The sequence below is a fragment of the Hippocampus comes genome, unplaced genomic scaffold, assembly GCF_001891065.2.
Source record: "Hippocampus comes isolate QL1 unplaced genomic scaffold, H_comes_QL1_v1.1 scaffold176, whole genome shotgun sequence".
In the NCBI taxonomy this organism is placed as follows: Eukaryota; Metazoa; Chordata; class Actinopteri; order Syngnathiformes; family Syngnathidae; genus Hippocampus; species Hippocampus comes.
Genome location: NW_017805826.1, coordinates 1,939,489 through 1,954,488, shown reverse-complemented (window position 1 = coordinate 1,954,488; position 15,000 = coordinate 1,939,489). Strand labels below are relative to the sequence as shown.

At 42.1% G+C, this 15,000-nt stretch overlaps 1 protein-coding gene across 2 annotated transcripts in view; it reads left to right on the top strand.

Moving 5' to 3' along the window:
- The window catches only part of dlgap2a (discs, large (Drosophila) homolog-associated protein 2a), a 110,193-nt gene that overhangs the window by 75,475 nt on the left and 19,718 nt on the right, over positions 1-15,000 (top strand). For both annotated transcript variants that reach the window (XM_019887201.1, XM_019887199.1), the window contains 4 exons: positions 515-729; positions 8,135-8,203; positions 10,189-10,342; positions 10,413-10,629. In XM_019887201.1, coding sequence (XP_019742760.1) covers positions 515-729; positions 8,135-8,203; positions 10,189-10,342; positions 10,413-10,629 — 655 coding nt within the window. The remainder of the gene's footprint in view (positions 1-514; positions 730-8,134; positions 8,204-10,188; positions 10,343-10,412; positions 10,630-15,000) is intronic.

Below are 15,000 nucleotides of genomic sequence, written 5' to 3'. Positions count from 1 at the left end.
CTCTGGAGAATAACATGAAAACAAGACTCATGATACCACGATACACATTTCTGTCTGACAATGGTTGGAAGCAAAGGAATAATCCGGAATCCCCCTTCTGCCACTTTTGTGCCGAAAACATTTTAAGTGAACCTTGACTGCAGGTAAAACGAGAAGGCCTCATCTGCCAACCCTCAGCTGGGAAGCTGAGAAACAAGACACAGACGATATTCACGCAACCGGGAATATAACAACATTTAACTTGAGTTCTAATGTGATGAGTTCATTCTGAGCACAGCCACATTGCGAGTTGTAGAGTGCAGAAATTTCCTCCATCCATTATCCGAGCCACTTATCCTCACCAAGGTCGCGGGCATGCTGGAGAAAAAATAGTTTTGAAATGATTTATGTTGTGTAAAGCATTTGAAAAGGGGTGTGTCAACTTTTTATTGTACATTCACTGGATATGACCAGGGACTTTTCTCATTGGGTGGCCATCATTAAATGCTTAATGCTTGTCTATCTCGATCGCCAGGTTCCCCAGGATGAGTGGGGTGGTTATCCTGGAGGAGGAAAGGATGATGAGATCCCTTGTCGGCGGATGCGGAGCAGCAGCTACGTCAAAGCCATGGGGGATGAAGAGAGCGGCGAGTCGGATTCAAGTCCCAAGACATCGCCACAGAAGTTGGTGCGGCCAGACGCTCTGGTCAAGGCCATCATCAGACCCCGAGAGATGTTGGACTCCCAGAGGTACATCACATGCAACTCCTATCGCGTTAAGCTCTCCTTCTGCTTGCATGATGCCGCTCATGTCTTCACTTTGCTCCAATTATTTGACTTGCTCATTGACATCATTTTTTTTTCTTTTGCTATTTTCATTGCATCTGCATCTGCTTAATGCTCAATTCAGATTTTGGGGTGAAATCTGATGATGTATTTATTTAATTATAAATCATTTGCGTTCATGTTACCAATTAAATGCAATCTCGGTCTGTCTGATGTGTGAACCAAACGAGCCCCCAAAGTGCAAAAGAAGAGACGATGGCTGGATGGATTTGGATAGAATAAAAGAGAATCGAACAGAAAGGAATAGAATTGAATTGAGCCATCTGTATTTGTCAGAATATACATGATACGTGGTGATACGAAGAGTAGTCCGGGTTATCTGTGTCTTGCTCGAGGGCATTGCAGCAGTGAATCCAGAGGTATAGTCTTGAGCCAGGGTCCCCACGTTGGCATGCGATAAAGTCGCTTAACTTAGATTTCCTGCTGAGAATAATAAATACAATTTTGTGTGTGATTTGTGCACCACAGCGCCTGTGATTGTTAAATGCTTTGCTAAACAAGCACATTTTATGGTTGAAAACCACACTCTCTCTGCATAGCATACTAATTGGAAAACAAACAGTGGATAAAAAAAATAATAAGAGTCAACATGTGAGGGGGTTCTTCAAATCAAATTATTTGAGTTTCATTCAAGAGTGCATGGACGTCCTGAGAGAATTAAACACTGCGACCATCAGATAACCACATTTTAGAAATGTGCTGTTTGCATTTCTCTCTGGACTCGTGTGAGTTAATTGTGGATCCTGCAGTGGTTTTCAGCCCTGGATCGGGTATTTGCAGAGGGGTTTCTAGATCCATGGATGGGGACCCGATGCAAGAAGGCCCCCTCTGTTCCCTCCCCCCAAAAAAATTTATCCTGGATGATGGATAAACATTGATACATGCGTATCATATCCAGTTCATATGAGAGAGAGAGAGCTATGTACTATATATATAGAATGTAAATACAACATACAACCACCATTGATGGCTGGTAAAAATTATCATTCGAACAAAAAATTTGCGTATCATATCCAGTTCATATGAGAGAGAGAGAGAGCTATGTACTATATATAGAATGTAAATACAACATACAACCCCCATTGATGGGCTGGTAAAAATTATCATTCGAACAAATAATGAATATTGACACACACACGCAGTAGACAGATGGGCAATATAATAATATTTACAAGCATATATTCTTCCTAATCTGTGAAAAACTAATTTTATGAAAAGAAAAAAAAAATCTCAGTCATGACTTTCTTCAACTCTTATTTTAATGTGTGTATCTCCTGCTCTCCTGCTGAGAGCAGTATTTTGTTGTTGTTGTTTTTTAATTTATTGCGATTATTTTCTGATTATTTAAAGTTGGGTTTTGGTATGGATTAAATTCAAAGTTTGGAAATCATTGAATTATTGTGTTCATTACTTGTGATTCCAATAACTTGGCAAAATAAGTAGTGTTTCTGTGCTTCTTTTGGAACCCTACAATATTTATAAAGCAGTCTCTGTGTTGGTCCTGTGATTGACTGGTGACACCCAATTTCAGTCTGAGTTGCCGCCACTGGTGATTTATTGCTAAGAGGCTTTGTTTGTACAATCCAGCGGAGGCTGCTCCAGAGAAGAGAGGCAATTAACCTTAAGTTGTCTCTGTAAGTAGCTCAAAGTTTTGCAGGAGGTTTGAGATGGTTGTGGGTAATACCTTTAGTGTGGATAATTTGATGATGCGGAGATTCTGCATTCTTGTTTACTCAGTCCACAATTGAGGCTATGTCAGTGACCTTGATTTTGTCAAATTTCATCTTAATTAGGCGGCCCGATGGTCGACTGCTTAGTGCGTCGGCTTCACAGTGCAGAGGTGCAGGGTTCGATTCTGGCTCCAGCCTTCCTGTGTGGAGTTTGCAAGTTCTCTTTTTACTCCGGTTCCCTTCCACATTCCAAAAACATGCACTGTAGGCTAAATGGACACTCTAAATTGTCCCTTCGTGTGAGTGTGAGCACGAATAGTTATTCGTCTATGCGTGCCCTGCGATTGGCTGGTAACCGGTTCAGGGTGTACCCCGCCGACTGCCCGAAGACAGCTCCAGCACGCCCGCAACCCTTGTGAGGAGAAGCAAATTAGAAAATGGATCACTGCCTGGATCCTTATTAAAAACAATGTTTAAAAACATAGAAATATGCAATAGATTGGGTGCCGAACCGCGAGTGTGCGACGGTCCACTGTATTTCCAACCCACTGTGGCTTAAAGTTAAATATTTTACAGCAAATTAAGTACTCATTTCAAGATACCAGCAGTTTCCTTGTGGGTCTTGTTTGGTGAAACCTCACACTTTAAAGCTGAACCTCCTTACACAGACAATGGGTCTTGTGGGTGTTCCAACCAAAAATGTCTGGGTATCCCTGCTACCACAATAAAACCCAAGGTGACAGATCTTTTCAAGCTGTTGTACCGAAATCACGAGAAAAAAAACAAATCTCATTGAGTGCGTTTAGCATAGCATATACACCTTGCTATGCCATCATGGTGAGGGGAAGCAAAAGAAAATATTACAAGACCATTTGGCATCTTCTACTTTTAACTTTATTATCAGCGCATCAAAGATTTCAGAGAGTGCACAGAGTGCACAGAGAAAGGGTTTTGATCCAGAAATGACATCCGTTCGTCAAGAACTCCTCGTTAATCACACCCTCGGGGGCACTCCTGGTGTATGAAATGAATTCAAGAACAAAGCTGCACCTCTCGACTCAATAATACTTGCAGCTTGCAATCAGTGGACTCCGAGTCAGGCCTCGCAGCTTGATCCATGCCGGTCAATAGCTTCTTTTCAGCGCAGCCCAGCGGAGTTTGTGTCTATGCATTGAGCGAGTCATTATTCTGAGAGACCTTGGAGTGCAATACCTGCAGCTGATCACCCTCCCCGCTGTCGGATTATTTGGATTCATTCATCATATCGTTTACAGCCATTAAAATGAATAGAGTCTGGCCAGTTTTGGAAGATGTGGAAACATCCCTCAATACAACGGTCTCGTCTATCACAAACTGTTGGAAGGAACAAATGTTTTTTTTTTTGTTTTCAAAAATACACAGCACTGTAATCGTGATTGATCGCAACCCATACCATTTGATTTTGTCATCATATACGTTCGTCTTGTGTATTTAGAGTCACATCTTTGACTCCCCAACATCTGTCTTCATTGGAAAGAGGTGAAGAACATTTTGTTTTGTTGTTGTGAAGATATAAGTGTGACGTCATGCAATTCACACTTTTTTATGATTAGAATATGTTGGGAACGGAGATGGCCTTTGTCTTCCTCTGTGTGTTCGTTAATTTTGGATGGTGAGGATGTTGGCTATCCAAATACAGGCTGGAGATGATGAACAGTACCTTCGAAGGTTTTATTTGCAGAATATTCCGGGCACCCGTGGTTTACAGACAATGGCTGCGGATCACACAAGGGATTCACAACAGATTTATATCATCAGAAAGGGCGGTACCGAAACTTATGGTGTGGCATCGGAACTTTCGTTTCTCCTAAACCGATTCTTAGCTTGTATCAACTGGCGCATTCCTATGCCTAACTGATGAGGTAGTGTGCTTCAAGGACACATCTGGCTACAAAACAGAGTTCACTGCGGACATGAGAAAGTTATAATTGCATGACTAAACATGAGCGGAATACACACATCAAATACTTAACCCTTTCAGGGACAGCGGTTACTACAGTGGGCAGCTTATCAAGGGTTAATCACGTAGCAGGTCCGTAACAAACTTTCCTCCAAACCTGCTCAATCTAATGGCCAAAACAAGATGTGTTAAACTGTGGCTACCGTACCATCATAATGTACTTGGATGTATTCTATCACAGAATATATCCAAATTCATCTTATATAAATGCTCATAACTCATTGACACCGTCAAGAGGTGTTGATTCCACAATTAGTTTATAATATTTTCATTTTAATAGGTAACTTTGAAAACCATTGTCATGATGGTGCAATTCAATGGGATAATATCGTCTGTCATATTCTTTTGTTTGCCCATTATGCGGAGCACTTCGATTTAGTGAAATGACTTTGTCTTGCCAGCAAATCTTGAACTGCTGAAAAGGTAGTTTGAAATATAAGAAAGGGATCTTTTCGCAGCGTTTAGAGAATTCTTCTCACTACCGAGCTCGTTCAAATGAGGAACTTTTGCAATATAGCCCACTGTAACCTATAAAATTGACTTCTAAGTACTTGCTTCCCCGGTTCATTTTCCCAGCCAACTGCTGAGATGTGTCAAACATGTTGATATTTCTTTCGAATGGCCTGAGCGCATGCGCATACTGAAAACGGAGCTATCTTCATACAGCCTTTGTGCATTAGCACCTTAGTATACGATTGTGTGGAATGAGCACGGCCTGCAGCGTCAGTAATGAGGACGTGACACAAAAAGCAAGCGGGCGGAGAGGGGGTCGGGGGGTACTCATCATTGTTAGTCAGTATGTGAGCAACTGGTTTAACCGTTTCAGGGACAGCGGTTACTACAGTGGACAGCTTATCATGTTATCAGGTTACAGGATGCATGAAAGGGTTAACATAGAGCAGCTAGTGTGTACGTGTGCTTGAGGGTGTGTGCGCTCGTGTTGGGTTTTCACCCCAATCTGAGGTCAGAAACAAAGTCGTCTTGGAACAACGTCTACAAATGACGTGTTTATGAGCTCGTTGGCTGTGAGAGTAGAACCGGGACAACAGGCAGGCTACACTAGACTAAAACGGGAGATAGAGTATTCTCATTACATTCCTACAGGCAAATGTCTTTTGAATCGAGAAAACTATACACATGGTGATTCTAAACACACTAACGTACAACCGGTGCATCTGGCAAGCGCTCTCTTGCCATTTGTCCTGGTTCACTGGGCTCGTTGGGAGGGAATTGGATTGCAGTCTTGGCAGACAATGGGAGTTGAATCCGCCCCGTACTTGCAACAATTTGACGTCCGATGGGGGCATTCGGAGGGTTCACGCTCATATTTGACATCTGACGCAAAGCATGTGAGTCGAGAACAGGCTGTCAGGTTGTGTCGCCATCTTCTATCGTTTTCTCTTTCAAGCTCTTTTCGAGGCCCCGGTGGTTGACAGGGTCGCTCGCCTGTTTGTTCATGTCAGCCATGAAGAATACATCACAGGCACAGGCCCGCTCAGATAGAACAGCCAGGAGGGAACGTTTGATGACAATCATTGTTTTAATGAATGATTATCAATGCTTTCCACATCCATTAGGAAGGCTACACATATACCAAGGCTCAAAATAAGTGGATTCGCATCACAGGATAAGAAAATAGTTAAAATGTGAATTTCAGAAATGGAAACTGTTGATGATATAAAAAAGGAAAGTTGTCGTTTGTTATTTTGTTATTTTCTCTTTTATATTCAGAATTGCACTTAAGGCAAATAAATATATATTTTATCCAAATATTTTAATTCAGTAGAATACTCTTATGCTAAAACATTCAATAGCTGCAAGCCCAACAAGCCCCCCGTTATATTGTCATGTTTATATTGTTTAATAAAACCCCTGCTCTGTATCCTCGATATTAGACCGCAAAAAATTGCTCCTCATAATTACAAAGCCTCGCCTCAAATGAAGTCATTGATCATCAAAAATGCTCCTCAAAGAAACCACTTTATTTCGGAACTTGCATATGAATAATCGGGCCGAGTACAGACACATTTTCATCTTAAACCTGTTCAAGTTTACAATCAAAAATTGCATTCCAATAATAAGGAGGAATATAAACATTTTTCTACCTTTTGATCAAAATCAACAAAGGCTTGATTGTCAGATGTCTCTTGAAGATTATCCTAACAGCTTACCCTGTAGTACACTTTGTGCTGAGTTCCTGCCTTCAGGGCTTACGAACATAAACCTGCTTGAGATTTACAATCAAAAATCCTTCAGTGTGTTCCAAATTCATCTAAGCCAGGGACTCTGCGATTGTCACATGAAATGGAACAGCAACCAATCAGGTACCATCCGAAAGCTTGAGCTGTTTCTGTATCCAGAGGAGCAACTGGTTGTGTTGAGTGTTGGTACATGTGTCACAAGTCATCCACCGCAACAAAAATGACGAGAATAGTTTGCAAGCACAGCGTTGCAACTAGATAAAATAGATTAGTTAGCCTAGCTTCTTCGAGTTCCTCTAGTTCTTCCTCTGCCACTATACTTTCTTCTTTGTATTATTTGATGGCATATGGCACCATGCTGCTTCTCACATGCCAGCGCTAGCTACTATCCTCCTGACTACCAGTAGTTCAAATTTGTCCTCTGTAGAGGACATTTGTGAACCTAAATATCTCCCACCCAGTGCCTCCAATCGCATTAACTCCTTTTGTTACTCTAAAGAGGACATTCAGTGCTTTCCAATGATACCAAATTTGTAGGGGTTAGAAAAAGTAAGAAAATGGCTTCCCTGAGTGCAAGCACTTTTTATGGGAAGAGGAAAAGTAATACTTTTTATTGACCACATTTTGTCTTGAAATGCTGTTGGCATTTTAATTATAAGACTCTTATGAACACGTTAAAGTGTTGTTTGAGTTGTTTTAAGTGTATTTGAGCCTGTTTAAAAAATGTAGTGGGATTTCAAAAATTTCTTTTGGAGGAGTCCAATTACTTCACATAGATTGGGGAATGTCAAAATAAATGTGATTGGACAACATTTTTTTTCCTGGTAGTCAGGAGGATATGAAAGGCTTCTGGTTTGTGGGAGGAGACTCAAGATTGTCGCTACAGATATACAGTAGTTATGTGTGTGCTTTGGGGAAGCTTACATTTTAAAATGGGTGAAAATGTTTGTTCCACGCTTACAGTGTGATAAAACGTCACTCTTGGGTCCTGGGCATTTATCTAGAAGACATCTATTAAATATTGAGTACAACTCCTATTGCTTTGTTTGTCATTTGGGTCCTGAATGAGAGCTGTCAGTGACATACTACTGCAGTGTAAATGTTTTGGTAGATCAACTATTCTACATCTTTCTTTTGATTGCCATACTTATCCGGAGGATCAGACAATGTCAACATTCAAGCCAATCAATCCTTTTGATTGCTTGCCAATGAAACGTTACCGCAACATTGTCCCAAACTTATTCATCACAGCGAATCCATGTTGGTCATGATCTGTCACCCGAATGTTTGCAGCACTTGGTGACAACTCCCAAGCAAACATTGAGCTCACCCCAATTTCCGTACAAAGCCATTTCCAGCAGACTAATGCCCAGTGAAGTCACCTCCATCCCACTCCCACTTGTGGGACCCTGTAACTCTGTTTTCCTCTCTGCCCACAGCTCTTATCGCCTGGATAAAATCAACAGTGACATGCGTAACTACATCACCAATTTTGCTGCAGACTTGAGGTGAATACGAGATCAGTGTCTCCCGTTAGCTGTCGGTTGCGTCGCAGTGGTCAGATGTCAGAGGTGGCTGACTTGCTGCCATTGTTGACAAATCGATATTGAGGCAATGAGAAAAAAAAAAAAAAAAAAGATCAAGAACAGTGGAATGTCTAAGGTCGAACACATTTCATTCAAGAACAAGTTTTCTCATTTTATGGGAATGGAATTTTTATCTTTATATCTCTTTATATATGCCCACATTATAGGTGTTCTAAATTGTTATTTTGATGTATTTTTGTGACCTTTGCCAAATTTCAGGCTTCAAACATAAAAATCTAAAGTTTGAGTTTTTCGTGAAGAGTCAACAGCAAGTGGATCACAATCGTGAAATCAAGTATCCAAATTCCTACGATCTTTACAATTTTTTGGGGAACAAAAACGTGAAACGCGGAGCATGCAAAAAATGATTAGGCCCCTCAGAGTTAATACTTTGTTGAACCACCCTTTGCTGCAATTACAGCGACAAGTATTTCGAAGCATGTCTCGATCAGTTTTGCACATCTCGAGGCTGAATTTTTTGCCCATTCTTGCAAAAAAGCTCCACTCACATAGGCAATACACATAAAGACAACTGGGCTGCTCGTGTCCCAATTTGGCTCCTTCCCAAACAAAAAAGAAAAAATTCAAGGGCCCCGAATACTTTCGCTGGCCATTGGACTTGCATAGCCGATGCACATCATAAATATCCTTTTTTATCATTCAAAATCATCACACAAATCTAACAACATGTTAATCTCTGTAAAACAAAGCAAGTGCACACTGCCGCGGTCTTACTCCTTTGCCTGTCCCCTTCGTTGTGCTTTCCCGGGTTTCTTTTTACTTCTAATACCTGACACATCATTGGACTCCTTGGTGGCGCTGTTTTTTTCTTTGGAAGAATTGTCGCAAAACAGACTTACACTGACCTGAGCTCTCGGGAGTCACACATGCTGCCATCTCATGGGACATGCAGTAAATTCTGGAGCTATTGTAGGAAAAAAAAATAAAAATAACGAAAAAGTCAAGTAAAAACCACACAGGCCCATAAAAATGATTTTAGGCTTGATGAGCGGAATTGCTGACATCATACAGAATAAGAAACTGAAGGTGTGAATTTCAAATTGCACAGCCTCATGCATATTTGACTCTAGAGGGTCCATTGGAGCAGTTTGAATTCTCCGTGACACCGTTATAAAGCGCAACACTGGTTAAAAATACAGGCAGCATAATGAGTTTCAATTTGGTGATATTTTGAACATTTCTTTTGATCGTCAGCTTTTGCCTCATTAATATCTGGACGCCTTTATATTGAACGGCTTTGCCAACATGGAGTAGAGGGTATCTAGCATGACATGATGTATTGACATGCCTTTTTTCTTTGTCACATTGGCATTTCTTTAATCCCAAGCACTTATCTCCATAGAAGGGTTTTAACTCATCCTTACCTGACTCCGGAAAGAGTGGGAAATTCTCTTTTGTTATCTTAATGTCACTTGGTATTCGGAGGTTATTTCTCGCCTTTCTTTCTCTTTCATTAATTTGGCATATTCCTTCCCTGGCACGTAGTCCGAAACAGCCCTCCCGCTCTGCTTGGTTGGCCTATTTAATTGATTTGGTGGATAACGGGGTTCACCCTGAAATATTTGCTCTCTAACTAGCTCCTGGTTTGCATTTCTCTCATTTGCACACATTGATTTGATGTGTCAGCACACTGTCAATCCAATCACCTTCTTCAGGACACTGCTACACAGAGGGGTGTCTCTTTTTAGAAGGAGAAAGGTTATTGACTGCCTTCTTCTCAAGTTCAGGTAGTTTTGGGGTAACCAAGTGCCTTGCACTTGCTCGTATCCCCATGCTGCCACCAGCTACTCTGCATGAATTTGTTTTACAATTGTATTTAATTTCCTGGGGAAAAAAAAAGGCTTTCTCACGAGTGCCACTGCTTCCCTTTTTTCCTTTATGTTCAGTCAGAGCTACCATTTGCAAACAGCCATGCACCCGAGCATTGCCCTGGACCCCGCTGCACACTACAACTCCCCCAAGTTTCGCTCCAGGAACCAGAGCTACATGCGGGCAGTTAGCACCCTCAGCCAGGCCAGCTGTGTTAGCCAAGTCAGCCAGGTCAGTCTGCTAATTCGTTTCTCTCTTATTTGTTTTTGTCCTTTCTGATGGCTTTTTTTGCTCTTCACAGGTGAGCGAAACGGAAATAAATGGCCAATTTGAATCAGTCTGTGAGTCTGTGTTCAGCGAGGTGGAATCACAGGCCATGGACGCGTTGGATTTACCAGGCTGTTTTCGAACCCGGAGCCACAGCTATCTGCGAGCCATCCAAGCCGGCTACTCTCAAGATGATGAGTGCGTCCCTCCCATGGCCTCCACTGTCACCTCCACCATTAGATCCACCACAGGTAAAAGTTTCATTCTATTCATCGATCCCAACAGCAGACGCTTCTCTTTGCTATTAACTTGTGGTAATGGCTGGAGCAGCTGGCATAAAATGGTGACAGTGTCAGATGTCAAAGCCTTGCATGAATTATTATGTTTCCATGTTTTGGATGGATGCAGGACTTTCATACGTACAACCTTTGAGCTTTGCAAGTTCATCCTTTTGTATTTTGGATGCGTTGAGTCATGTGGTCGTCCATTGGCTGTATCGGAGAGTAAAGTTATGAACCCTATTGAAAATCTCACGAGAGAAAAATCAGGCGACAGGCTTTCTACGTAACATTTGATGTCTGACTTTCTCTACTATGCCACAAGGTGAATGCACTGAGTTTTACTTTAAATTGGGCAAAAGTATGGTAAACGCGTCATATGAATTCTGGACTTGTAAAACCCAGTTTACAATGTACTGCAAATCTCTAAATATCACAGGATCCATTAGGAGATTTCCTTGCCCCTAGGTTGTTTTCAGTATAAAATGATCATTATGTAACTTGGATAATCAACAGCCGACGTTGAATGTACACGCTCTGAAATGTTCGCAATGTTTAATCACCCCTTACGTGTCCTGTAAAAGCTTGTTGCAGTAAATCTAAACATACTGAACTGACACCTCCATTTGTTTCTGATATTAAGGTGTGATTTTAAATTGGAAGCTGCTCGTGGTTTCATGACTTGTCTCGATTAATGGATTCTCCAAGGAAGGGATTTGTCCAAGCACAGATGAAGACGGGTGGGGGTGGAGGGGTAAGGAAGCGAACATGTCTACAAAAGAAGTGTGAATGGATTCCACCCTTTGCCACACAGCAGCATTTGGATTAACATAGGGAGGGTTAGAGGTGTGTCCATCTGGAGATGTGCTTATTCTCAATACTTCATCCCTGTTGGTGCTTGATTACACTGCTTTCTCTGTAAACTTGGTAATTGGTGGGATTTATTTTGGACAAGAGGCAATTCGAGTTTGGAACGAGTCGGTCAGCGTGGACATCACATTTTCAATAGGGTTCATACTATACTTCCTGATTGGTGGGAGAAGGTTTGAAAGCTGTGCCCATCTTGGCCTCTTTTCATTGCACAAAGTTCATGTTTCTGGATCTTAGCTGTTAGCAGAACAGCATGCTTTGTTTGTTAAACATCCCAAACCTGTTTAATATTTTCTTTTGTGTTTAGCAGCTAAGAGGTTCTCCTTTGTGCATTGAACAGATGCTAAGAATGCATGCTAAATTTTTAATGTTGAGAAGGCAGTGTAAACCATCAAATGAGTCAAAATGGGAGTGCTTTATCAACATCATGGAAACCCTCTGGCAATGCATCATGCTATTACAGAGTGTAAAACATTCATACAACCTTTAGAATAGAAATGACCAAATTGTTGAAATAGCAATAATAGCATTTGCATTGTAGATTGATGCTGTAATCTTGTTTTGACTCATGACAATTAGTGCATGACTTGATGTGATTGCTCTGTGGCAATAAAAAGCACATTATCTCCAGTTGCTCACACCTGTGGCCATATTACAAATACATATTTACATTTGTCTTCCAGACAGAAATTATGTGCAGGAAGACTCTTGTTTACCCAAGCAAGCCAGGGCACAATGGGATGTGGCAGCAGATAAAACCCCTTTGGCACATGATGATCTAGGCTGCCCCGTCAGAAGAGACAGGTCTTTCCACCAAGATAACACGATGGCTACAGCCAAACCTCAGTCTGGACCACCAGTCTCTCCGATTCTCTTCAGATCCCCGAGACCTACTGAACCAGAAAGGCCTTCACCAAAAGCCATTCAGGCCAGTCTTAAAGAGTCAGCAACATTGGCTGCGGCTATTAGCATGCAATGGAAGGAGGAGGTCTCTGCCATGCGTCTCGAGCTAGCTGAACTCAGAAGGGACCTCTGCAAAGAGCTACGCGCTTTCAACAGTAATTTCAACACATTCACAAAGCATTACAACACATGGTCTCCCCAAAGTTGTAAAATGCCAGCAGGGGTGGGTTTGGGTGGAGGGGTTGGGGCAGAGTCAACGACAAGTGCCAGTGCAGGATTGGGTGCTGAAGGATTTGGAACCTCCAGAGCAAATCAAAGCACAGGAGGAGCTAAGGAGAAAATCAAGCACGTATCTAAAGTTTCCGTAGGGACTCAGGCTAGAAGCAAAGCATTGGTGCGGCAAAGCACTGCAGATGCAGCTGTCAATTGTCCAGAAGAGGAGGAAGAAAAGAAAGGGACACGAAAAAAACTCCCAAAGCAGCTTTCTATGGATCCAAGCATTCTTGCACGTCCACAGTCAATGTATGTGGAAAGTGCCATACCACTGTCCTTGGATCCAGTGATACCATTCTGTGCTAAAGTCATGAAAATCAAGCCTTTGGAATTGCCTAATGTAGGTCCCTCATTAAAACCAGAAACAGAATTGGAGCTGCCCAACCAGGATGCTGCAAACTCATGGGGTCCTTTGACAAAAGAGCCACTCACCTCTGATGGTGGCATGCAGCTTGCAGAAATATCCCCTGAAAGGTTTCAGAATTTGGTAACAGATATGTCAATTACTCCACAGCAAAGCCCTTCAAATGAGTTTCTTTCCACCGAACTGGACTTCATCAAGAGGGAAAATATCTGCCTACCATATGCAGTCCCTGTTGTTACAGTTTCTCCGCCAGAGGAGCATGAATATGACAATACATCAGATTCTGAATTCCCATTTGATTTTGCTGGAAACAAACCTGAAGAAAAGCCAGTGTCGAGATTGGAAGAGTCAAAGGGAACAGACCGGAGGGGATCAGAACCAAAAGCTGTAGACTTACCCATGGCATCAACATCTAACTTGATTGATAACATCCAGATGTTACTTCATGATGTACCCATAAGTTGTCAAGACACTGCTCCATCATGTAATGTGGAGAAATGTCCTTCCATTGTGATAACAGAGTACGTAGACACAGATTCTCCAGAAAGTCCAACCGACTGTGATCCAAATCTTGACCCCATTGTGTCCCTTCCAGACAGTCACACTAGTCCTGCCTCGGAGCAAATGCAACTGGATTCAGTTTTTTCATCTAATTCTGCACCAACTCAACAAGACACCGAACCAGAGTCGGAAGACTCAGACTGGCCACCCCTTCCCGAACCACTTGACAGCACACCAATATATCATGCTGATCTGGTTCACTTTGACCTAGTCATGCTGACTTCTCTCGATCAAGAAGATCTTGATTCAGTGTTCATGGACCCTGAACCAGAGCCATTTGTTGTAAGTATTGAGTCTCCATCTATTTTGGACATGGACAATCCTTTCAACCAATCAGATTGTTCCCAGATACTTAGTGCTGACTCTGCCACACGATGCCCTTTGGATCAGTCGTCAGCAGATGCTGTCGGTTTTAAATCAGCTCCAGAGTGTTGTTCAAATTCTGGGCAGCTTGCTAGCGTATCAGTATTACGGAAAACCCCACTACCACAAATCACCGTCACAATATCACCTCCAAGTTCACTGTCCCCTGATACCTCCTTGGAAGTGGACTTGGAAACCACAAGTCCATCACCAGATCCTTTGTTACATGATATTGAGCCAACGTCATGTGATCCTGAGGACTTTGTGGTAACATCATTAGATCAGGCAACCATGAAGCCATATGAGTTCACAGAAGAGTCTCTTGAGTCCATGAAGTATTCCCAGGAGCATGGGGAACTTGTGAAGGAAAAGATCATAGAGAGTCCGGATCAGTCGACGTACAAGGAAGCGTTTCTATGGTATCGGTGGCAGAAAAGAACTCAGAGGAAAGAATCAATACAGAGGAGTGCGAGTGTGGAACTTTGGAGTGGGAGATACGAATACAACAGTGCAGAAATCACATATGTATCTCTCACTCTGTGAGCTCAGACTTCAGTCTCAGCAGACAAGATGTAGCCCAAAGTATATCCATAACTCACAATTAATAGCTGCCAGAGTGATGCCGAGCAATGGGCCGATCCGAATGTAATAAGATCATTGGCATTCAAAGCAAGGACTTCCTCATAAAACGCCGCAAAGAAGAACTGTATTGAAAGCAGCGAGAGCTATCATTCTAAGAACTGTCTTCACCTGTGACAAATTGACTTAACAATAATGATTCAAGAGTATTCACTGGAAATGTTGCACCGGATGGGAACAACAAGAAACTGACTGCTGTTCAAGAATTCAGTAACGTCAAATATTTTAAGGAATTCTTTTGGACAATGCCAATGCTGCAAATGACTTTAAAATTGAACAGTTTTACGGTGTGTGTGTGTGTGTGTGTGTGTGTGTGTGTGTGTGTGTGTGTGTGTGTGTGTGTGTGTGTGTGTGTGTGTGTGTGTGTGTGC